The sequence below is a fragment of the Argiope bruennichi genome, chromosome X2 (assembly GCF_947563725.1).
Source record: "Argiope bruennichi chromosome X2, qqArgBrue1.1, whole genome shotgun sequence".
NCBI lineage: Eukaryota > Metazoa > Arthropoda > Arachnida > Araneae > Araneidae > Argiope > Argiope bruennichi.
The window spans coordinates 45,389,809-45,416,134 of NC_079163.1; the positions used below are offsets into that span (position 1 = coordinate 45,389,809).

At 29.8% G+C, this 26,326-nt stretch overlaps 1 protein-coding gene across 1 annotated transcript; it reads left to right on the forward strand.

The window, feature by feature from the left end:
- Nucleotides 1-1,554: 1,554 nt before the first annotated feature.
- On the forward strand, nt 1,555-26,030 carry LOC129959614 (protein ABHD11-like). The gene is made up of 7 exons (XM_056072481.1): nt 1,555-1,720; nt 11,930-12,002; nt 15,632-15,788; nt 16,490-16,663; nt 19,053-19,241; nt 20,891-21,084; nt 25,821-26,030. Exons 2-7 carry the CDS (start codon nt 11,983-11,985, stop codon nt 25,948-25,950), a joined length of 864 nt encoding a protein of 287 aa, XP_055928456.1. The 5' UTR covers nt 1,555-1,720; nt 11,930-11,982; the 3' UTR covers nt 25,951-26,030.
- Nucleotides 26,031-26,326: the final 296 nt, after the last annotated feature.

The following is a 26,326-nucleotide window of genomic DNA, read 5'->3' on the forward strand; positions in this document are numbered from 1 at the left end:
TTTCGAAAGGAAGACTTTTGTTTTCAGAAGCGAATAAAATTTTTCAATGAAACCAAAATTAAAAATTTTTTATAGAAGTATTGATAATTGTTAAACAAGAAAATTTTCCAAAATTTATCATCTTTCCCCTGCTTGTTCTTAACTGAATTTGAGAATATTTAAAGACTTATTTAAGAAGAAATCTGCTTTTATCATCAAGAGCTTGATAATTTTTTAAAGTGTAAAATTAGCAAAAATCTGTTGAACAGTTTAAGTCCAAATATGCCCACTATCAGATTAATGCTACACATCTAAAGCAGCTTTACAAGTAATATTATATGAGTCCATGCAATATAATGAAAACAGAGCAGTATTATAAAATTATTGTATAATATCTCTTAAGCCGCAAAAGACATCTTTTCTTCGTATTGCACTAGTGGCTAATATCTATATCCATTTTTTTTAATTTAAATTGAATATTTAATGCAGTGTTGGAATTTAAAGTCTACCTATTTAAGGAAATCAAAATATTTGCTTTTTTCCATTTATACATCTGAAATCAACCCACAACCATAGAACCAATTTTACGGAATTCCAGTAAATCTCCCTTGACTGTTCCCTCTAGCCCCGCTTCAAAGGTTCAACCTGTTACAATTAATTAACGAATTGCTAAATTAATTATAATTAATTAATGAAATTTTTCAGAAATTAACATTTCTAGTCATAATTCTTTTGCCAAGTGTAAACTATATTCCATATTTGTCTACTTTCCTCTATATAATTATTAAGCTATTACGCACTGAAATTCTCTTCTTTCATTGTTTCAAACGTTATTTATAGAATGAAAAATGTATGCATTTTTTGAAAAAAAAAAAAATTATTACCTTAATAACAATGTGTATTAGCTTTTAAGAATTTTTAATTTTATTTTTCAATTAAATATTTTAAACCATATATATAACTTGATTTGCATCAATAAATTTAATTCTTTAAATTCTATTTCATCTCAGATATTTTTAAAAAAATTATTTTGTGAAATGAAAAGTTTTCAAAAGGGATTGTTAATTCAAATTTAAATTTTAATTTAAGATATATTTGGGAATGTTCTAGGGGAGCAAAATTCGAATCTAAGCAATAATATATTTTAACTGTAGCTTTTCCGAAAAACTGTTATTAATTTATGTAGGAAAATAAAAGATTATATATGAAGAATTAATTCTTCAGATTTCATTTCAACAGTGTAGTAAATGTAAAAATGAGGCAAAAAGATTTGGTAACAAAATTTTTACAAATTTGCTTTATCATTTCTAATAATTAAAAACAGAATTTAGAAAAATGAGGTTTACAAAAATCAATCATAATTTTTATCTTTATTCTTTCTGTCTTGAGGCAGTTTGAAACAATTTAATTTTAAAAACTGGCATCAGTTTTCTGTACTCACGAAAATATTTAAAATGATGATAAGTTTACATCTGATCGGCTTTCCGTATCAGTTCAGTGAAGGAAAATGAGTCTGATAACTGACTGCGTCATTCTCTCAGTTCCTTGAAAATGAATCCGCTACAGTTCATGCTTTTTCCTTTTATCTAAATAAAAGTGAGCTTAGTCATTCTTTTGCTTATCTTATGTTTGTCCTTGAAACTTGACAACTTGATAGCTGACGGAAAACGTTTCATTCAGAATAGAGTGATCTATTTGGCCTTCATCGTCTCTTCTTAAACTCTGATTTGGTTGCAAATAAGTAAGAACTGTCTTTTTGTTTCAAAATATTTTGGTTGTAATCACAGCCGCGTACCTACATAAAATGGAGCCCGGGGCAAATATTAAAACTGCACCCCATCCTTACTACAATCTTTATATTATCCCTTTCCAAAAATGTTATTCCTGGAGGAAATTGAAGTTAAGCCTAAGTAAATATATATAAAACAGTTTTGAATTAATATAACTCAGCAGCTGGTTGATATATCTTAATTATTCAAACTGATTAATTAAACTGTTCATAAAATTCTAACTAATAAAGGAGTTATAAACGCAATTATTAATAAAATATATTTAAATCCTGTAAAAGCATTTGATACTACATTTTAAAACGTAATGACTGACAGAGTGAAATATACATAATTTTTGATTATTTCAGAGTGCGCCCCCCACCCAAAAAGTATTAGTGCCCATGTTCCTCAACAAACTTATTCTGGTCCTATCCAGTAGAATGCACTACTTTATATATTATGTTTATATACTTTATACTTATGTATAATATACTTTATATATTATGTTTTTCAGAAAAATATATGTTTCAAATTTCTTATTTAAATCGTTTTTAGTAGTTTAAACTTTTAATGTATCAAATATTTCCTGAGCAAGGATAGTAAAAATGCATTAAAATCTTTTGAAACAGTTTAAAAATTTTCTAAAAAAATATTTTTTACATATTATTATGATGTCTCTAATGAAAGAACCTTCTGTATTTAATGTTCATTATACAATTCTATCTGTTAATACTAAAAGCGTTTTTTGTTTTTTGTCCGTTGCGGCATTACTGATCAAGTCGTTAGAATTAAAGTTACCATATTAGATACATATACTTTGGAGGATGGGAACGTGAAACTTAAACTGAATTAGCTTTAATCAATCAAAACCGAAGCGATATTTCGATGGTTAGTGATAACTTCTGAAGTTATTATCTCACAGGTAAAAATTTATCAAGTATATCACCTTAAAATTCAACAATTTTACATCAAATTAAAGTTTTCAGTGACATATTTAATTGTGTTAATTCCCCCTCCAATTTAAAAATAATTTAAGAATTTCTATGTAGGATTTATAGCATTAGTTTTATTTGTTGAAATTTGTCAGACCTATTCACCAAACTTTTAAAAACTTTTTTTTTCCAACAAGAGTTATTTTATCTCAACTAATTTCCTAAACAAGAATTTTACTTTGCTTTTAAGGTAGGAATAAAGTAGGAATTAATTTTATATCTTACTAATAATAGATTCTCTCTCATCTTAAGCATAAGATGATTTTCATTTTAGAATTAGATTTTTCATGACATGTGTATTAAATGTACATAAATTATTTTGGATATTTTCATAATTTTTTAAGCTATAGATATTTTTAACTGCGAATGCACGGTATCTGACATAAAACAATTCGTTAAAAGCTCATGTAGAATATCATTATCTCATTTAACTCTAAAACATATAAAATTTCATAAAAGTTTAAAATGTTTTCATTTTTTCGAGCTTAGTGCCTAATTCTCAGATTTTATTTTTTTAAATGCAGTACATTATCTCTTTTTAATTTTAAAATAATGTCTGATTTTCCTTTTTTAATTTGAGAGCGAGTAATTTCTTGTAAAAGTTTTAATCAGTTTTCCTTTATTAATATTATTTTTTTATATTTTTATTGATACTGTCATTGAATTCTGAGTTATTTTTTAAAATTTAACTGGAAGGAAAGCAATTTTCCGAATATTTCAAGTATATTTTCTTTAAAAACAATGCATCTCAAAAGCTATATTGAAAGATTCGTTTTCAACTGCAATGCTGATGTTGGAAGGGTGTGTGTGACAAGGTTTCTGTCTTGTTCTCTAACGAATTTACAAAGAAATAATTCCATTCTAGCTGAAAAAGTAGTAAAAATATTCAATTAATAGATTTTTTCTCTGTCTACACCTTTTCCATCACACAAAAGTCTTTCTTTCATATAATTTCTGTACATGGTATTTTTTATTAATAATAAGATTTATTAACGGTTCTTCTCATTCGACTTAATTTTAAAGAATTCTAAGCTATCTATTAGACATTTCAAAACACTAATCGACTCTTTATGTTGTTCAAGAAGAATATTTGGTGAGCAGAAATATGGTCTTTCGAGCTTATTAAATCAGATTTTATGTTGAGTATAGCTTATCAAATATTACTAGGATGATTCACTTATTTTATGGAGGTATTTTTTACTTTGCTTTTATTGATAAAAAAAAAGTATTTTCAAACGTTTACGAGTAGAAACGACGTTTGCGTACGTATCTTAAATAGTAGATTCAATCTGAAAATTAATCTAGATAGATGAATATATATAAATATTAAAATGAGAAATTGAGAAATTTCCTTTTAATTCTGGGGAATAAGAGTTAAAAAGTATACTTTTATTAAATTCAAATAACTTACTCCACAATTTTGCGCTCTTTAGTAATGGCGCCCAGGGAATTTGGCCTGCTTTCCAGACTCTAGTTACACCACTGTGTGACTGATATAAAATATTAAGCATATACAATGAAGTCCTCATTTAACGAAGTTTTTTACAGAGCCTTGACGTTATATACTCTAAATATTACGAAAGATGATCACTATGCAGGGTGATTCTAAAATTATGGGACAAACTTTAAGGAATGATAGAGCTCACTAAAACAAACAACTATTGTTTAGAAATATATGGACAGAAGTGACGCGCTGAAGCACAAACACGCACACACATACTCTCTCTCTCTCTCTCTCTCTCTCACACACACACACACACACACACATACACAAAACATGAAATGAAAAACATTGTTTATTTACAACGTCTTCGCTAAATGCCTTTTTTGCAGCAACATTCATAATAAATACCCAAAAGTGTTACCAAAGACTATAATGCAAACTTGGCAGCATCTGTGGAGTAATTGGTGAACAGATATAAATACGCCGGGTCTTTCACGCAAAGGATAGTCGAGCTACGAGTTCTTCAATGGAATCAACTGGAGGCTCATAAATGAGAGCTTTTAAATGCCTCCATAGGAAAAAAAATCGAGACTCGATAAATCTGGCGATCATGATGGCCATTGAATTGTCGAATCTTCATGTGTAAACATCACCACAACTATGAATATCACATGAGTTGGAAAATCCACCTGGAACGGACTCTGCTGCAAGAACCATTGGCAGAAAGCCATCTGCAGAGGGTAATCACATTGCTGCGAAGTTTGGAAAGTATGTGGAATGAGTGCAAATGTTGTTTGTGTAAAATTCTCCAAACGGTTGGTTACATGTAAATAACATGCTGTAGCCCTTGTACTTATGGTGGGTGTTTCGTCCAGGTGTGGTTGTCGTACAATCCTCGATCGACTTCTTCCATCAGAACTGGTGAGAAATGAATCATTTTCACAAATTTGCTTTATGTAATCGCTCACAAATTTTGTGGTTCTGCCTTCGTCTACTTGGAAAGTGTTCCTGATACAGCCTAGCGATGCTCTGCTTTACAATTCGCAGCACCGTACATTAGATGCATGTCTGTCTTTTCGCTGTTAGTCAAATCACCCATCACGGCCGACATCTCAAGCACAAATACCGTTTTTTGCTGATCCGTACAGCAGATCACTGGCACTCCTCTTTAGTGTCCTCAACCATTGCTAACATTTCCAACCAATCGCGCCATCGAGGTCGCCAAGCATGCACGCGTATTGATGGATTCATTAAGTATGCTGCTAATAAACATTTTACGTTTCCGTTTTTGCTTTTTTTTTTAAAAATGTTTATGCTTCACCGTGTCACTTCCGCCCATATATTCCTGAACAATAGTTGTTTGTTTTAGTGAGCACTGTCACCCCTCAAAGTTTGACCTACGATTTTAGAATCACCCTGTATAACTATGTTTTCTCTACTATTTTTTAATCTTTTACTTTTTTCTTCTTCTATGAATACTATACAAAGAAAAAGCATTGCAATCGTCCTTCAGAGTTTGATGAATATTTACATTTTAGACCTCACTTAGTTTGAAAAGCTCATTTTTATTTTTATTTTTTTAATTACGCCTGTTTTTCCATAAACATGATGACTCGAAAATGCATTAAACTACAGGTATGAAATAAGATAAGTAGCTTCAAAGTTGTAAATTTCTGTCAAATTTTGGATAAAATCAATTAAATAAAAGATTTTTTTTTTCGTGTACCTGTAAACACGATGGCTCAAAATCGTAAACAGCTAGATGGTGCTTAGTTTTATCATAAAAATAAATAATTAAACGTGTATTAAGTTTTAAGCTGTGTCCCTCAAAAGGGTGATCATCTATCTGCGTGTTAATTCGTATGTATGTACTAGATAATTTCAAAACACTAAGACTTAAATAAATTATATTTGGTTTTTCATTTTCTGAAGAAAAGTTAAAACGCACAGTATTGCATTCAGCACGCGGAAGTCGGGGGGGGGGATGACTTATTTTCGCGGATTTGCCTTGAGGCGAGTTTGCTACCTCTCTACACACTCATACCTCCTTATATATTAGGGGAAGCAGGTTATTTGTAAGGGGAGAGAGAGAGAAATAAAAAGATGCTATATTGTGTAAATATTTCAGAAAGTGCAGGGAAAATTACTTCCTCTGGTTTATGATGTTTTACGACTTCCCATTAGTCGAAGTTTCATCCAAATTTACTTCCGTGATTTCACGCGCACTTGCTCTTTTACAAGGAGTCAGTAGATCAAGACATTATTAAAAAATCTTAAATATTCTTATTGGAAAAATCCTATAAAGAAAGAAGACATAAAAACACAATTTTATTAATTTAAAAATTTCTATATCAGAATAGAAGGAAAATTGATAATGCCGTATGCAATTTATCATTTTAATACGAAGATACTTTTGCAAAGAATATTTTATTCAAGCCGATTTTTTAAAAAAGTAATGCTGAATATGATGATGATGATGATGAATCTAATTGATTGGCAGATCTGAAAGAAAAATGGCAAAATTCAAGAACAGGAATAATTGAAAAACAGTGGCTGCTTAATATTCTATACGAGGATGAAGTCACTTTGAATTCTTAATATCCTACGAATACTAGATAATAAAATTTGTAATGTTAAAAGTTGTGAAATGTAAAAAAGACGTTTCAGTGAGTGATGAAATTGATACTGAAAATAGTATTTAAACCATTTAAACATTAGATGGTGTGGTTGGTAAAAAAAAAAAAAAAAAAAAAAAAAATGAAAAGAAATGCTTACAACCTTCGATGCAACACGAAGAGGGTAACGATTTCAGGAAAACGTTAAAATAGTGTGTTTCAGTCGTCAAAAACGTTACAATTTTTAGCACATTTTTTTTTCTCTATTTATCATAAGCCTGTACATAGCAGGGTTAGAGACTTTTTTACTGTTTAGGACATGTGTTAATGACAATGAAGTGGGTAAGAAGCTTCAGTATTTATTTTTTTCTATTTTTTATACGTAATTTAAGAATATTTATTTTATGAATTTCTTTATAACTATATTTAAGTGAAACAATGAGACTCGGCTGTATATACTACAGCGAAACCTCTCAAGGATGCTTTTATATCATTTTCTCTTGTTTACGATTCATTTTTTTTCAATTAAGTATTAAAAAAGAACATTGTAATGTCATATCATTTTCGATAAAGTGGAGTTTAATCCCAGAATTAAAAAAGAATTAAGGTCATGAATTCTCTTCGCAATGATACAATTAGATTCTAAAATCAAATGTCGCAGCAATTTTGACCTAGAGAATTTTTTCCGTAATACAATTGGAACATCAATTTTCAACCTTTCCTAAAGAGAAATAAGGCAAACATTAACTACTACAATAAATATAGGAAATTTTTGGCATAAAATGATATGAAATACCGCAATTTATCCAATTATGAGGATTATTTTTTAATACAATCTACGGTATAAATTCTAGAAGGATTATTGCAATAATGTGATTTAATTGTAATGCGCTATTCGATTATTTAAACCAATTCAAATCTTTAAAATTTTGTAGTATTTTAAGTTTTATTTCTTCATCATTATTTTATAAAACTAATTTTAATGAAAATGTAGAAATTGGCATTCATTTATTTTATGATGATTATTCGAGTAGGTCTAGATGGACAATTTGGTATTGCCTGTTGAGGAATAACTAAGAGTCGGAATAAGCCTTGTAGTCCGTTTCATCATTCTGAAAAGGGATGGGGGATGGGGAGAAGTTGACAGACCACCCGTTTTATCTCAAGTATTGAGACTTCTGTTATCTTTTTTCCCATGTTACCAGCAGAGGATTAATCCCTCTAGTGACACTAAGCAACTCAAGTTTCAGTGATCCCTTCCTCTCCTTTTTTTTCGAAAAAAAAAATGCTTATACTGATTTTAGTTTATTTAGGCAATTTTAAATAGCAAATGTTGTGAAGAATCCAAATGACAAAATATACAACTTCAACTTGAGCTTCAAAGAAACTGAATTCTGTAATTCGCTTATTGAAAAATTTTTAAGTAGTTTCAAACAAAATTGTAAAATAACTATAAACTTTTCTTAATATAAATTGAATATTCTAATTCAAAATTTGACATCACCGTTGTTTTGGAAAATTCATTTTTATTAAAGCTCAAGACAAAACAGAGATCTGCTATTACATTGCACGATTGAATTAAATAGATTATTGTATTTTGAACCCAGATTCTACAGTACGTCGTTTTGAAACAATCACTTAAAGAGGTTTTGTAGCAATATATTTTTAGCATATATTGAACTAATTTTTTATATTATTTGATTGTTAAAACTTATGATTTAATTTCTTATTATTTCATTAAAATGAGGGGAAATAATTGAAAACTGGAAATTTTCGTGGGAACAAAAGTTTATTTCCATAACATAAAATTATTATTTGAAAATTATTCAAATAAAAAAAAATATTTGAAGGTTTGAGAATAATTTAATTTTTGAATTTCGAATATTAAATCATATTAAATAGTCAAAGGAAATTCAAAATATTTATTTTTCTTTCCTTCCAAAAGAAATTCAAGGCACTGAATTTACCCGTTAATATTTTTATTATTTTGTTACATATATCCCTAAACAAATTTTCAAACGTGGAATACTAATCAAGTTTTCATGGCCAAAATTCTCATGAGTACTTAGCAAACTTCTATGCTATCTCATCTCTAAGAGCTCATCAGTGCCTTAATTAGATGACGTATGGATAAAGATCACTAAGAAAGGTATGGGCTCTATCCTCGTATTAAGTTAGGCAGTCGAATTGGCTTTTGCACCTTTTTTAATTTTTCTTACTGCGAAACACTAACATGACAATCTTTCTATGCAAGTCTGTCAGGAAGACTATCTATTCTCATTTACTGAGGCTGAAATAGACATCTATCTCATGTGATAACTGTATGCTCCAAGGAAGCTCTTGTCAACAGAATATGACATATGTTCATGACTCTCTTTACTCATGTACTTGGCTAAATATGTTAGAGCAAGTGAAATTCGAACGATCACCATCTCTATAAGATTTTTTTTTGACTTTTATTTTACAGCTTATTAACACACCTTAAAAAATTAATTAAGTTTTCTATACACAGTGAAAATGAAAATGCTTTATAACCAGAGCTGTTTCATAGTAAATTTCCCCATTTATGCCTTTATTTCTTGGGAAAAGATTGTTGTTGTTCTATATTTCCAATTAAAAATCCTAATTTTTCCTGAAGTTTTACTCAAGTAATACTTTTATTCTCATATGTTTTTACAGTACAGAGATTCCACCTAAGCTTTTTTGAAAAACAGCAGATGACAATGTATTACATTTATTGATATTGCATTAAACTTATTACTACCATCATGAAATCAGCAGATGATTTTTACTTGCATGCATTCGTAAATTTTATGCTCATAACCTTTTCTAAAAAATTCCTTCATTAATTTGGTCAGAATATAAGTATTATTTCTCAAATGTAGCAGCATTATATATTCGAAATTTTCGATTTTAGTCTCTATATATTATTTTTTTAAAGAGCTTAATGTTTTTTTTAAAATCTAAATCTCATAAAGCGTCTAATAACGAACCTCACCCACAATGGTATATATAAGAGGCCTACTCTAATTGTGACCCAATAGATATCGCATATTTCCAATTGGAAAATTCTTTAAATGAAATACAGAATTTTATTTTAAGTTGTTTCAGTCAATAAATGTACCGAATTAAAGCACGTACGAAACCTAAATTTTTATAACAGTCCCGTGGACCAATCAATCATATATATATATATATAACGCTAACTTACATGGCACAGAAATCGCTGTTATTACATATAGCCACCTTTGGTGACCAGCCGGTTCACCAATCTTAATGCACGTTAAAATTTTAATAATTAAATATTTTATGGAACTCCCATTTTAATTGCTTCTTCATTAAAATATTTTAAAACTTCAAATTTTAATAGTCATATAATTCCCTCATAATATTATAAAGTCCTTCAGTCATAACGTAATATGTATCTCTCTAATTTTCTGTTAGCTCCCGTAGAATTTATGCTTTAAATTAAAGTGGAAATGATTAAACTGCAATAAATATAATAATATTTTTTTTACTGAAACGCAGCATTTTTTTTTAAATGTGAGTACTGAAAACAGAGTCGCTGAGTATTTAAACGTTTTTACAGCTGCACTTAATTCAATGATTCGCTAATTAATGAAGCTCAAAATATTATTAGAAATGCTCTGGATAGGACTTTTCAAAAACTCTGTACATTCAGAGGAAGGAAGTAGTAAATGAACTTAAGAACTAAGCATCAACAAAGTTTAGATAAGTGTGAAAGTGGGTTTAACATTTGCCAGAAGGGCAATAGCTATGACTTACCAATGGAAATTGATGATCATATCTTACAAAACTATAATCTCACAAAAATGGTCTTTGCATTATATTAAAACTCAAGAAATTACTTTTTTAATAATATCAATTTCATCTCTGTGCAATTTTTTATTAAAAAAAATTTAAAACATAATACACACTTTGTAACAATTAATTTTAACAATTATGTTATGCCATTAAGGAATGCTGTATGAACAAAAATGATTAGGAATTTATGGATTGTTAATAAAATTATTTTGTTTTTTTGTTCAAAAAGTATTTGGTGAAGTCTTTCATGCTTTCTATGAAATGGATGTCAAGCAAGTTGCGGCTGTTTCTGGCTGGATACATGCATTAAACATACACACATAAACCGTATATTGTGGCATTATTAAATTATAATGACTTTTTCTTGTTGTTGTTGTAGTTAAGACCTAAAAATATATACTAACATTTCGTCCTTGATCATAAAGAAATTCTTCGCCTAGCAGCTTATGGACCAAAAAAAAAAAAAATGACTAATAATTTTATTTCAGAATGACGATGTATTTCATCAGAATGCTATATTGGAATGGAAATGGAAATAATGGAACTTCAACCTGAAACTGTCTATAAATGTGTGTCAGCTTCTTATGTTTGAGCTAGCATTTTGCCTCGAACAGCATACCTTTACAGTACATTAAATCTTACAGAGGAAACACTAAAAGAAAATGGTTAGAAAGTCAAAATATTCAGTATTTTAATCCTCAGATACCTTCATCGCAATAGGAAGGATTTGGTTAAAATTAAATACCCTTTTATGACGGAGCTTATAAAATAATCGTACATGATTAGTTCTTTTTCAGAGAGCAAACCCAAACCTGATTTTAGTACGCGCGCCGATATATATGTAATAATAAAATTGTATGAATTTTTTTAAAGATGCAGAATTTAAAAAATAATAGGAACTTATTCACCATGAAAAAACAATGTTATATTCCGTTTTCATTTGCATTTTGTTTTGTAAAGTTTCTGAGAGAAGACAGGCAATATGCATATTTCCCTAAGGCAATTTGCTTCAACAGTATAGTTCTTTTCTCATCATGTCCTACGTTATCATGTCTCAGATTCTATATTTACTCATTTTTGCCACTTGATATGAAAATCTACCTGTTACTTTTTTTAAAGTGGCCATATACTCATTATTTTTAGGATTTGAAAACCAGTTTAAATAAGGTGCTTCAATAGATTTTTGAATAGCGATTCACTTAAAAATATGGGATTCCATAGCACGTAAGAGAAAATGACTTGTCTGGAGACTGTAATTCTGAATCAGTCAAATTTTAATGGATGAAATATTTTTTTTAATTGCAGTTCCTGTTAACATTTCTGTTTTACCTATTCTTTGCTTCTGGAGCATTTCAGTAATGTATGGTATTTCTTCGAAGTAAGTATAAATCAAATCTATTTTCAAAATATCTTTCAAAGTATATAAGCAAAGATTAAATATCCTCCCACCACGAACGCACGCACACACACACACATATACACAGTTTTACTTTAAGGTGCATTTAGATTTTCAAATTATTCGTCTTAAATGTAAAATAAATTAAAGTGAAAACCAATAAGAACAAAAATGCAGCAGGAAAGCAAAGAATTTTATTGTATTTCGGAAAATAAAGGTCACATTCCGATAAAAAAAAACAAGTGTTGCCATTTGAAATTATCGAAATTTTGTCTTTATAATTTAAATAAGGGAAACGAACAATTGCTTTTCTTATCATTCTTGAGGGCATGCGTTAAAATTCTTAATCCCATAATTTTTTAGTTATATCTACCGGGTGATTCAAAAGGCCGTTAACATTTGAAAATTCAATGACTTATGGAATAATATAGGTAGAGAAGAAAAAATTGGCACACATGCTTGAAATAACATGGGGTTTTATTGAAAACAAAAAAGTGCAAGAAATAAGCGATTGATGGCGCTTTATATGATAGCAAAAGCAATAATTAGCATAATAATTGATTTTTAGCTAAGAATATATTCTTTATAAAAAATGCTCAACATGTCGGCCGTCTGTCACCAACAATATCTGTATTCAATGTTGTGAACAGCACTTGCAGTATATCTATAGATGTGGTGAGAAATTGTCATTGGATGTCTTTTCGCATCTCTACTGAGGTCGGACGATCATGGTAGACTTTTGACTTCAGATAACCCTACAACCAATAATCATCCGGATTGAGATTTGGAGATCTGGAAGGAAAAGCATGACGGAAATGGTGGCTGAGCACGTGATCATCACCAAACGATGCGCTTAAGAAATCTTTCACACGTGTAGCAATATGGGAAGGAGTGCCATCCTGCATAAAAGTCGTGTTTTCCAGCTGGTGTTTATCAATCGGCTAAGGATGATGTAATTCCATAAAATATCGTCGTACCGCACACTCGTCATACTCACAGTTTGTAAAGCAGAACCACGTATTTCCTCGAAGAAAAAGGGTCCAATCACGACAAATGTGGTAAATCCATACCACAACGTGACATTCTCATCATGCAATGAGGTTTCCATGATTGTTCTAAGATTTTCGGTAGTCCAAATTCTACAGCTGTGGCAGTTGATAGACCCTTGGAGTGTGAAAGGCTTCATAGCCCACAACACATTAGGCAACCAATCGTCATCTTCACCTCCTTTTTTTTTACTTTGTTTTTAATTTCAATAAAACTTCAGTACTTTTCACGCATGTGTGTCAATTTTTATTTATCTACTTACATTATTCTGTGAATTATTGAATTTTCAAATGTTAAAGAACCTTTGAATCACCCGATACATCAAATCGTTTTTTAAATTCTCAAACCAAAAATATAACAATAACTAGTTATAATAACTAGTTATTAAACTATTGAAATCAGTTTAAGTAATATAACTTATGCCGAAATCATTACTATTTAATGAAGTAGTAATGATTGAAGTATACAGTGAAGTAAGAATGAATGAAATCACCTACGTAGTAAAGGTGCTGTAACTTACGCTACGTAAGTTACGGCACCTCCACAGTGATAATAATACACTAACCACCATTGTCACTCTGCATTTGTGGTATACTTGCAAAATTCAATAGAAGTTTAAACCTTATTATTATTAACATTATTATTAATACAAATATCTCATTTTTAAAATAATAATGGGAAGCTTTCACTTTATATTATAAAAAAATGCTTAACATAATTTTAAAAAGCATTTAATGAATTATAATTAGAATATAAAAGTAAATATCGAACTGGTAAACTATATATTTCTTTTTGGAAATATGATTAACAGTTCGTTATTTAAAATATTTTTTGTGTGTATTAGAAAGTACTTCTTTCCGAAATATCTATCATTGTTTCATTACTCTAAAAAACTTAAATTCAAGGAAAATATTTTTCTTATTTTTTGTATGTGAAAAATCCCTAAACTTTAGGGAAAGTATTAATGAAATATATGAAATTAATATGTATTAGTTCCTATAAACCACTATCTTTTCTTCAATCGTTTGTCATACGGAATGGTTAAAATTAAACTGACAGTACTTAAAGACTCGTAGCTCCATTTCTACAGAACGTATCCAAATGGGACTCAATATATATGTTACTTAGACCATAGTGCCGAGTTTTCTATTTGAAGAAATAGTTAGAAAGTTTTCCAACATGTGCAGTTGCAATGAAATAAAAAGAATAATTGCAGTTCAAAAGTAAAAGAATTATAGAATATTTTATTTATTTACATGCCTATGTGCTCTATATGCGGATCTTGTCAATCAAAAATATGCGGAAAGCATACCATCGCGTTATCAACGGCACACTTAACATTTCAGTAGGAATAAAAGAGACATTTTAAACAACGCTGGCTTTCAAGTCAGTTTCCTTAATTATACATCCTTGATAAACGCTATCTTTGAAAAAACCCAACAGCCAGAAGTTGCAAGGATTCAGATCTGGTGACAGTGGTAGCGAGGCAAGTGAAAAGGAACGTGAGATGAAAGGTTCATCAGGGAAGCGAGCGAGAATCCCGTTCTTTATACGTCTTGCCGTATGAGCAGTTGCACACTTTTGCGTTAATACTGTGATGTCCTCCAGACAGTATTTTTGTCTCAAAGCAGGGATAACATGAACTTACAGGAGTCTGCTACATCGATTACTGGTGACTACACGTAACAAACCCGTACATTGGAATTTCCTCTAAGAAGTTGGAGTCAACATTAAAATTCGTCGTGAATCCGCACCATGTCTTGACGTATGGGGACTGTAGCGACTGCTGACATAAGAACTGATAGAACCTCATATGTGCCAATTCTGTGTGTTTATAGCATCGTCTAAATGAAAATAAGCCTCGTCTGTCTATAAAATATGCGATGTCCAGTACTCATCCACTTGCATCCTCGCCAGAAAATGCATCTTGTAAGGATACAACCTCAAGACTTTACATGAAAACTTGCGCACGTCTGTCCACGAAATATCCAATGCTCTTGCTATTGAACGGTCATTTACAGTGGTATTTGCAGAACTTGCAGATGCTTCAACTGTTGCAACTGCAACTTCCTCAACTATTGCCAGCCTCGTTGCAAGTCGTTCTCTTCTCGGTGCAATATTCTGAAGAATGTTTCTTCAAACTTATGCATTATGTCCTTAACTACATTTACAGACAAAGGCCCTTTCGTTAAGCCGCCTGTAAGCATAGAATGCTGCTGAAGCATTGCTCGCATTCTGATAAAAGAGTTTTACGATTAATGCTCGGTCTTTCTTGGTCAGTGGCATGTTTACTGTGGACGAATGAATTATTCAAACCATATGTATCGCTTTTATAGCGAAATTAAACCAGCTACTCATTAGCATATGGCTTTAAGCAATACAGCGTAATCAATAGGCAAAATTTCGAACTTTTTCCAACGGAGACCTCCTTTTCATAGTTTAAATAACAAATATATGAAGTTTCATTCGAATTCGCTGAGTAGAAACGAAGTTACGAATCCCTTCGTAGAGTTAATGTAATTTTTACCACCATGCATATTTGACACAAGTTTTCTTTCTATCAGGCCGAAGCCAGTGGATCTGGTATATTCATGCATAGAAGTTGCTGATCCAAATGTTAGAAAAGACGATGTTCCTTTAATTCTTATTCATGGATTGTCTATGAATAAAGAGTCTTGGAAAGACATTTGCAAAGATTTAGCCTTAAAAACTGGAAAGAGAGTAAGTAATTACGGATTTTCAGAATCTGATTTCTTTAAATGAGGGAAATTCATCAAATGTTTTCATGCGCATTCAGTCATATAACTTAATGCTTCTGCATTGAATAACAAAATATTTTCCTTCATCAGTAATTTAAGATGAAATATTGATTGAAAAGATTACATTTACGATACAATATTGTTCATCGGAGTATTTAAGATGATCTGATTTCATAAATGACTTTGACGTAATTCAAAGTGTAAGATACTTCAGTAAAGATGAGTAAATTTGAAACATTTGTGTGCCCCAATAAAAAATTTACAGTAGTTTTATAATAATGAAATTTATATAATAAATCTTTAAACTGTGCAATGAAATCAGCATAAGATATGAAATTTTCTTGCCTATGAAAAATTGTAGGTCAAAAGTATTCTCACAAATATAATTTATTATCAATTAATGAGCTCTTTTAACAAGAATCAGTTCTTTTTATATCATATTAAAGAATGAAATATCAAAATGCAAAAATAATCTACTTTAATAATTAATTTAAATTATAATTACTTTAATTAAATGATAATTACTTTAATTTTTTAATTAATATTAATTATTCTAAATTATATATTTTTACTATATCATATATTTCCAAAAAAAAAAAAAAAATTCTAGGACAAAGTTTACGATTTTATACAAAACTACTTACCCGCTACCTTATTTTTCAGGTTTATATTCCTGACTTACGAAACCATGGGGAGAGCCCATACTCGGAAGAATATGATGTTGAAGCTATGACTGAAGATATAATTTATTTATTGGATAAACTTAACATTTCAAAGGCGGTTGTGCTGGGGCACAGCTTAGGCGGAAAAATCGCTGTACATCTCGCTCTGAATTACGTAAGTTGTATGATTAAATATACGTATAAACAGAGAAATCTATTAAAATGTAAAAGAAATTGATTTTTAAAATTGAATAAAGAGTCAGTTTTGATAATAAAAATTCCCAATATGTTTTTAGTTTTACAGAAATAAATCCTTTTTATTTGCAATGGAAGTTTTTAAATGGTGTGTTAATGACTAATAGCAGTTATAGGTTAAAAGTTTTTTTTTTTTTAAGTACGCTTTTATTAATATCTTAGAATGCATAAAAAAACAGTATCCTCTACTTATCGAAAATCAGGAGATCAAAACAAAAATCATAAAAAAGAGGACAGTCAACTAAGCCCCAGTGAATATTAAAAGTAAGATAATTCCTAAATATTTATTAAAAATTAAAGTATTTTATAAACGTGATCAAACTGCCGGTTTATTTAAGAGTACTCATAGCAGCCTTTCATACTTTTACGATTTTTACTTTGATTACCAGAATTTAACAAACATTCATTTTATTTTCTACATTACACTACATTAATAAATGTCTTCTTTCCTTTAAATTTCTTATTTTTTATTATTTTCAACATTTTGGTCAATAATATGTTTGAAAATTCATTATTATAATTATTATGAAAAATTTTCTCAAATTCACTACAAAATGGTATCTTTTATTTCAACAAACCAAAATAAATTCAGTGATTAGTTAATAATTAAATTAAGAATATATTAAAATATTTTAATTCAATCACAATTTATACTTGACCATAGCTCGAAGACTCTAGCGCATAAGGAAGTATGCGGAATTCACAATAGGCAACTTTGTAAATTGGAGTGAATAAATATTCTGCAGAAGCATATGAAAAGAGCAATAAGAATATCATGTAGATACTTCACTTGTATAAAAGCAACGTTTTTTATTGAATGGCATATCATGTCTCATGGGCTGTATTTGTTTAATGCTTGAATTATTCTGTTATTTATGTATATCTTTGGTTCTTCTCTTTCGATTTAAAGCACACCGAAGACTACAGCATTTTTTACTTGTATTTGGTTCGATAAAGAATAGCACTTGCATCACTTCTTCAACATGTATCAAGTACTATTTTACAATATTTTTTAGCCTTGTCTAAAATCAGAGCTCCAAGGACAAAGATTCTATTCTTCTTAGAATTTGTTGAAAATCAAGATGATTTCAAAGACGATTAAGAAATATACAGAATAGGTATCCTTGAGTTCGAAACAAATTGGTTCAGTTATATAATGGTTTACACGAATGCGTTTACCAAGACTTTCTTCTATATCTACGGAACAAAACGCATCAAAACGCATTTTATATTAAGTCTCTAAACATATTGACTTAAATCTTATAATTTGTATTTTTTTGCATAGTGACTTAAATAGAGTATTCAATTTGTACCTTTTTCATATATTTACACAAAATGGCATATTTTGTATTAAATTTCGTAGAATAACTGAAGAAAACCGATTGTGCAATTTGTACCTCTTCCCATTAACTGCTTTAGGTCTAAAATTTAATACAGAATTACAATTCTACAATTTTCTGGTCAAAATTACATATTAACACCTGCTATTTTGATATTAAGACTGCATATTTACATTTATAGTCTTTATGCCAAGATCACTTATTTGATTCTTCTACCTAGTTTTAAATTTATTGAGTTCAAATACTTACAAATAGGCAGACCGACACATATTGAAACATTTGACTCATGTAGAATAAATTGTGACACAAATCTAATGATGAAACAGGATACCAAATTCAATGAAATATGTTATCTACCTAGTTTTAAAGTTACTGAGTTCAAATACTTACAAATAGGCAGACCGACAGATATTGAAACCTTTGACTCATGTAGAATAAATTGTGACACAAATCTAATGATGTAACAGGATACCAAATTCAATGAAATATGTAAAACTATTGTATTCACAGAAAAACAGACATAATGCTGAAAATGATGCTTATCACACTCACGAAAAATTATTGCGTTTCAAGTTATTGAGTTTACAGAAACGCAATGTATAATTAATACGTACATATTATTTTTTTTTTTTCTTAACTATCCGACCTCATGGAAAGAAGTTAATTTCATTCGTTTAGAGCACTGCGTTTTCAAGTTATTATATTCATGTAGAGACCATTATAATTCTGAAAATGAATAGCAGTTCTTGCAGGGAGGTTTAAAAGGTGAAGATTCATCAATATCTCAAAATGAATTATACCAAGCAGATAATATTTTCGCTTTCTATACTTCGTAAATGAAAAACCAAAAATAAGAGACACTCTTTCTAAAATATCTAATGAATGATCATTGTTTTCATACACTTTTTAAATAATGTCTTTTATAATTAATCTTTGCTTTATATTTAATTATTGGAAAAAATTTTAAAGCCCACAAGAATTGAGCAGATCATTGTCGAGGACATGAGACCAAATGGCTTGAGCCCTGAAGGCTTAGAAGAAGTGATTTGGTATTTTAGAATTTTGAAAGAAATGGACAGTACAACAATGGTTCAAGGAATCAGCGAATTGGAGGCAAAAGAGAGGATTTTACATCGAATGAATGATGAGTTCAAAAAGGTAAGAAGCAATTTTGCTTTAATGATTTGATTATTGAGATAAAGAATAAATTCAGAAACTAACACAAAATATTTCTTATTACCTAGTTTCACTATGTCTGCCACGTGCTCTAATAAGCGAATATTTAGTTAAATAAAACCAGTCGCATAAGAGCACTTTTTAAGGCATTTATTTTGCACTCATGCAAAATGAATTAAAAGATAAACAAAATTGGACGTGTGATTTATTTAGGAAATAATTAAGAAGTTCGTTTGATAGGAAGTTAATAACGAAAGCACATTGCTACCTTTAAAAAAAAAGGTGTCTTTTCATTTGCTCTATTAAGAAATGCTCAATTTACAGGTTCGTATCTTGATGTGTCATTCTAGATGGTTTCAAAAACAATTTAAGGCACTCAATGTACTATTTATTAAAAGTAGCAACTATTACGATGGAGTCAATTAACAAATTCACTGACACAAGTTAAATGCCTTTAGACAATTTAATACTGAGATCCATTGCATATTTTGACGTCACAGTATAGCGTTAATACAACATGCAGTTAACCAAAAATGGCATGCAGATTTACATTTATCCATTAAGTTCAGTGATTTTTTTTTTAAATTTACGATTGTCAATCATCTTGATCAACATGATTACGCAATATTGTCTATATGAATTGTCCGTTTGTCCACTTTGGAGCTCGTCTATTGGTTTAATTAAAACTTGCCAAATATTTAGCTTCGGATAGTAAGGATATTCACTTTCTCCTTATAAATGCACACTTGATAAGAAGAAATCTTAAAAAAGAAAGTAGGATAACAAAAATTTTCCTGTCGTAATTTACATTATCTTCTTTTGACTTGTCACTGATAAGTATTTTTTTTGTATTCCTTCAATATAATAGTATTCACTTTTTTAAATGAAAGAGCGCTTTTCTTGATCAGTTACTTTAATTAAAAGCGCGATAATTCAGAGAAAAATTATGATATGCAAGGTGCTTCAGAAATTCGGCGTAAGTATAAAAATCAATAAGTTCAAACGATTGAGGGAAGAAAGATAACAATGTGTGATGAAAAAGGATGTTAAATAAAACGGATATCACGCCACAAAGACTTATTGCCAATATGGTTTAAAATTGATATCACCAGATGATTTTGTGGTGTCGACGCTTTGAGTTACAAAGGTCAGGACAAAAATAAGAGAAACAGCTTAAAACTTTGAAAGGGTCGTCCTACACTCAGAACATAACCGTTTAATAAAGACTCACACTTTTGTTTCTACAGTGGGTTAATTTCTGTTGCTCATGTTCTGCTATACTATCAGAAATGTAGCTAAATACTATGAGAATAATAGTTTGTCATCCGAAAGCCATTTATTGGATTTGAGGATGGCAGTCTCTGCATTTAAGAGCTGGTACTGCATTTATTATTTTATCCTACGTAGCCCATTGCTGCGACATGTACAGAGTCATCAGGTGGCTCTAATTCCTAACGGGGCAACAGTAAATTTTAATTCCATGATAGAAGAAAATTTGATTTCATTTCCATTCTTTTTCCATAGATGGCATCTTTTGGTTTTCATTCATCTGTGGATTGCAAATTTTAAAATTAGTTTTCAACTTCTAAAACACCCTGCATAACTGATTTTTTTTTTCATTTCTTTTGCAGATAAACTCACCTAATACAATGGAAGATGCAAGTTTTCTACCTATTAAGTTTTCCGATGGAAAATGTCAATGGAACATGAATCCAAAACTCATTTCCGTAGCTTTGAATGATATTAATGACATGTTGAATGAAAGCACTGGCTGCTTTGATGGACCAGTACTTTTTATATATGGCGCCGAATCTAATTTCAAAATGTATGTATTTTTCACAAAAATTAAATCTGAAATTATTATTATTATTATTATTTTGAAGTAAAATAGAACGTTTTTGCGATGTACTTTTCGTAGTTCGTCTACTGGATAAAAAAAAGTTCATTTTAAATTAGATTAATTATTGAAATATTGTGACATCATGAAATTCTTAGCAGCAACAATGGTAGATCAACATTAATTTTTATGATATTCCTCATGATATGCTGTATGTAAGTTCAGTTTGAGAAGTTGAGAAGACTGGTTGTCAGTGAAGGACTATTTTACGCCCTTGTCTTTAAAGTTGAAATGTCAGTTGTTGTTATTGTTTTTCAAGAAAACAATACATATCAGCGAATTTTCAATCAATAGAGCATATTAATTCATCAAATTGTGCTTAAAAGTATGCTCCATAATATTAACTAATGTATTTGTGCAGTTATTCCAATTGTGTGTTTTCTTCAATATTATTCATCAAAAAGTATGAAATGAATGAATGTTAGTGTTTCCCTGTTAATATGATTTAACAGTGCTTTTTTTGCCGTGCAAGCCGATATATATATTATGATTGTTACGACTTTCGTGTATTTTTAATGATTTTTTTAATATTTTTGTTAATCAGACATGAGACAATCTATCCCCAAATTCATCTATCCTCATCGACTCTCCTAATTCAAATTTCTCATGAATCTTTTAATGGGCTATAGCGAATACACGTGAGAATATTTTAAACATTCATAAATTTCAGTAAGTGATTCCTTTAAATTACAGTGCACCATGCAGCTATTTTTTTATTTCCACTTATAAGCATCACATGACTGCTCCAAGAGCAAGAATGAATGTTTGGAAATCCTGTTTTAAAGATTTTTTTATAAATTTTTTTTAGAAAAATTCTATGTATGGCAGTAACAGTATCAGATTTAAATCGGAAATTTATGAAAAATAAAAATTAATTTTCATAATTTTTTTAATTATATGTAGCTATTCCAAGCACATATATCTTTCACTTAAAAAAATAAAAAGTTATGCATTCAAGGGTTATAATAAATATTTTACTAAAAGTAAATATCCCAAAATTGCTCTGTTTTGGCAATATTTTAAAAAGTCGAATTCAAACCCATTAAACTTTAGAAATTCTAATCTCATCAATTTAAATTTCATTTAACAAAAATTTGAAGCGAGTTGTAATAGAGGAATGTAATTTTCATTGTAATCGCACAATCAAGCGATTTTTTAATGAATTTTTAAATATGTACCTAAAACTCAACTTTCGCTAAATTTTTCCCCGAGTAAGCGATTCTGACATATAAATAAAAATTGGCTTGTTCTATCATCTGAGATAGCATTGGAAAGACAGACTTCTTATTTAATCTGAATATTATTTTAATTATTCCTTTTTTCCACAAATCAAAACATTTTTACCTGTCAGTACATGTGTGTGTCATTTAGAAGCTGCATTTTATTTTACAGAGAAGTTTTAATCTCAGCTTCAGCATTGTTTACATTGTAAACAAAGAGATAAAGCAAGGAAAACAAATAAAAATTCTGTATTATTAGCTCTTGTACTATTTTTTAGTTAAAAGACCACCAAGCTAATGATTATAGAAAGATTTAATAACTGAATTTTCAGCTTTATAGTTGCAAAGAGTCAAAATATTTTGCTTTTTACTGGAGTACAAAATGTACAAATCTTATTGTTTTTCCTAATTATATTATGCTTCTATCAACAAAACTCTTAGATATGCAATTGTCTCTCAAAGCAATTCAAGCATGTTGAAATAATTTTAAATTTTTAAAAGTATAAAACTATATGTCAAAATTTTGATAGCTATAAAGAATAATATTAATAATACCTCCCTGCCTCATTTTAATATTTTAAGCTTTTTCATCCAAAATATTTGCCCAAAAAGCCTCTCTTTCTGTTGTTTTAAATATTTCAAATAATTTAAAACACAATTGGAGTCTCATCGCTTTATTGAGATGTCTCTCACACAGTAGAAGTTCATTGGTAAAATTCATCGAGACATTCCTAATTCACATTTGGATCATATTTTCAAAATTAAAAACGAATTTCCTACATGAACTGGTTGAGAAATAATAGTCAGATGCAAAAAACAGGAATATTTTGGCCATTCAATGTCACTTTTGGCTCTTTTTCAAAATTAAAAAAATATATATATTGAGCAAAATTGCGTTTTGATTTTCTTAATTACATCTCTATGTGGCATGTGTAATAGGAATTTTGTTTAGATTCATTTAAAATAGCAAGGCTCGGTTATCCCTAAATCCAGTTGCTCCTTTATTACATAATCATAATTTTGTCGCAGCCATTCATTCTTTTCCAACTTGGTTATTAGTGACTCTTTATTCTTCTAAGAGCTATAGAAAAGTTATTACTAAGTAACTGATTATTGAATTCAACTTCCATAAGAGATCTGCAAAATATCTACCGCCCACTATTTCTACCCCCCCCCCCTTTCAAAGTACTGTTAAACGAACTCACCCTGTTTCCGTTCGTACGAATTCCCACGTAATGGATTGCAGCTGGAAGAAGTCTTTCAATGTTTGTCTCTTATCAGCGAATTCCTCTTCCTGACCTCTGACCTCGGGAATCGCGGCTATCTTTAAAACTGACTGAGAATTTATTGCTTTCTTGTTACTTACTTCCCTGGTCAGTGCAGCAAGTTTCCCTCAAAAACAGATGTGCATTTATCTTCTGTATTCTCTGGTTGTTACAACTAAAAGATTTCACTGCCTGCTCGGATTTGTACATTTTTCACGTCCTCTGGATTAGCTAACTGGATTCCCATTTCCTCTAGAAATTTGTGAATCGCTTTATCTACACAGTTTTTTTCACTGCCCATTATCGCGTCCGTTACAAGAGTTTCGAATTTTGAAGGTTTTTCATTCTCTGTAATTTAATTTTCACAACATCATAAGTTCTCTTTTGTGGCATTTTCTTTCTGAAGGAATGAATATATGTACAAAGCTTTTTTTTTCCTTTTCTGAGTGATTTTTTCTACTAGATCTGACCTGACCAAACCTCTCTCTGCAGCTGAATCGGTTAACAATGTAGTTATTTCTATCGATTGTTCTCCTAACTCAAAAACTGTGCAAGTTTAAAGAAGTGCATTGCTAGAATTTCAGGAATCAACTGACATAGCAGTCGTTTTTCTTCCTTCGGGATGGTCACTTATTTTCTTTTCTTCTACAGATTTACAAAATATTTTATTATGTGAATAATTGTTACTGATTTTACATAGAGTAATTAATTTTACTTATAAGTGGCAGAGGTATGAAATTTTTTGAAACGGCAGTAGCAGTGCCTCTGATCCCCAGTTTTGTCTTTTTCTGCTTATTAGTGAATTTATCACATTTGTCCGACTCATGTGAATTATTTTTACAAAGACAACAGTAGACTTTGACATTCGTAGATCATATCGTGCCTGCAGGGAGTTTTGTATGATTTTTTTTTTAACTGTCAAAGGGTTTCTTAATAAAATGTGAAAATTCCGAACCATTTTGATTAAAGATTAAATTAGACGATTCTCACCATTCTACCTTTAATTAATATATTCTAGTAATTCTGACACTTCAACAAATTCTTTAGAACTTTTTCTCCTATTAAATTCTAACACTATACCATAAGGCATTTACTTCAAGATCATTTTGACTAACATGCAAGAATAAGAATTTGATGTCACTGATATTGTTTCAAGATTGCGCACCGATATAACTAAATCATAATACAAGCGTTGTACAACTTTTAAATTTGATGGATTTTCAACAAGTTCAGTGTTAATGATTTGTTCAAATAAGAGCTTATAATAATGTCCTGTCTTCTAAATCTATTATGTAAAATTTTAACACAGTTTTCATAATTTTTGTTGCTTAACTGAATTGTTGACACAATGTTAAAAGCTTTAGCGATTAAATACATCTTTAAGTAAGAAAATTTCTCAACTTTGGATAGAACACTATTCTCATGAATAGTTGTATTAAAACTATTCCAACATCTTGTCCATTCCTGTGGGTTACCCGTGAATTCGTCAATTGTTAACTTCGGTAACTTTATATTAATCCTGCCAAAATTAAATTCAGTTTCCCTTTTACTTTCGGCAAAACTGATTAGATACCTCAGTGTTATAGGCACCGGGGGCGCAGGGCGGCGTAATGTCATGCATGAATGACATTAACGAGTTTGTTTTAGCATCATCTTAAGACCTATAAATTATCTTTTTTCCTCATGATTTTAATGGTCAACTGTAAAAGGCGCACAGTACTAGGGTCTATCTTTAATCTCTGAAGCTCTGAGTTAATATTTTTAAATACTTACCCTTACGCAGCGTCGTTCAAAAATGTGAAAACTAATATTGAGAGTTATCCAAATTAAGCAAATAATTTCTCATAAACACAGTCAATATGTAAACATAAATAATCACGAGTTTAATTTAATTTAATTAAATACAAGTTTAAATTTGTCATGATAATCATCACATTTCAAAGGCATACAAATTAAATTTCAGATGATTATTATTGCAGATAAGTTTAGTTAATTTTATATTAGACTTTAGCTACTTCATATCACAGAAGAATTTAATTTAATTTCTTAAAATAATTTCATTGTTATTTAAATACAATTCATTTCTAAGTTTATGAATGAGAAAAAAACCCAAATATTTTATACGAAAATAATTTTTTTGTATTTTTATTGAAATTAACTAAATGTATATCAATTACAGAAAAGAAGACGAAGACAACATTAAGAGACTCTTCCCAAACGCAAAGCTTTACGGGGTGAAAGGCGGCCTTCACATGGTGCACATGCTCCCTGAATTCATGGACACCGTTATCAACTTCATAAGAAATTGAATCTCAGAATTAGATAAAAATTAATACTCAAATTAGTATAAAACATTTTGTTCAATAAAAATAAATTGCTAATTGGTTGAGTTGTGTGTGTGTGTGAAATTATTTATAAGTAATTATTTAGTAATTATTTAAGTAATTATTTTCATTTTTAAGAAAATTTCTCCTGAAGGACATTTTTTTTTTTCTTCAGTATTTAATGGAGTTTGTCAATATAAATGATGCATCAAAAATTATTATCTAACATACAAATTGTAAGTTCTTTTCCAATGTATTTGTAAATCTTAGTGATCTCAAAATGACTATTGTTGCTAGCATTAGACTTTTATATTTTATCCATTTTGTATAAAAGCATAAGGAATCATATATTTCAGTAAAG

What these genes read in the sequence shown, in the direction of transcription:
- LOC129959614 (XM_056072481.1), top strand. Translation starts at nt 11,983, where the DNA reads ATGTATGGTATTTCTTCGAA. An exon ending in ATGTATGGTATTTCTTCGAA is followed by an intron (nt 12,003 to 15,631) that starts GTAAGTATAAAT and finishes TCTTTCTATCAG; the next exon opens with GCCGAAGCCAGTGGATCTGG. An exon ending in GCCGAATCTAATTTCAAAAT is followed by an intron (nt 21,085 to 25,820) that starts GTATGTATTTTT and finishes TATCAATTACAG; the next exon opens with AAAAGAAGACGAAGACAACA.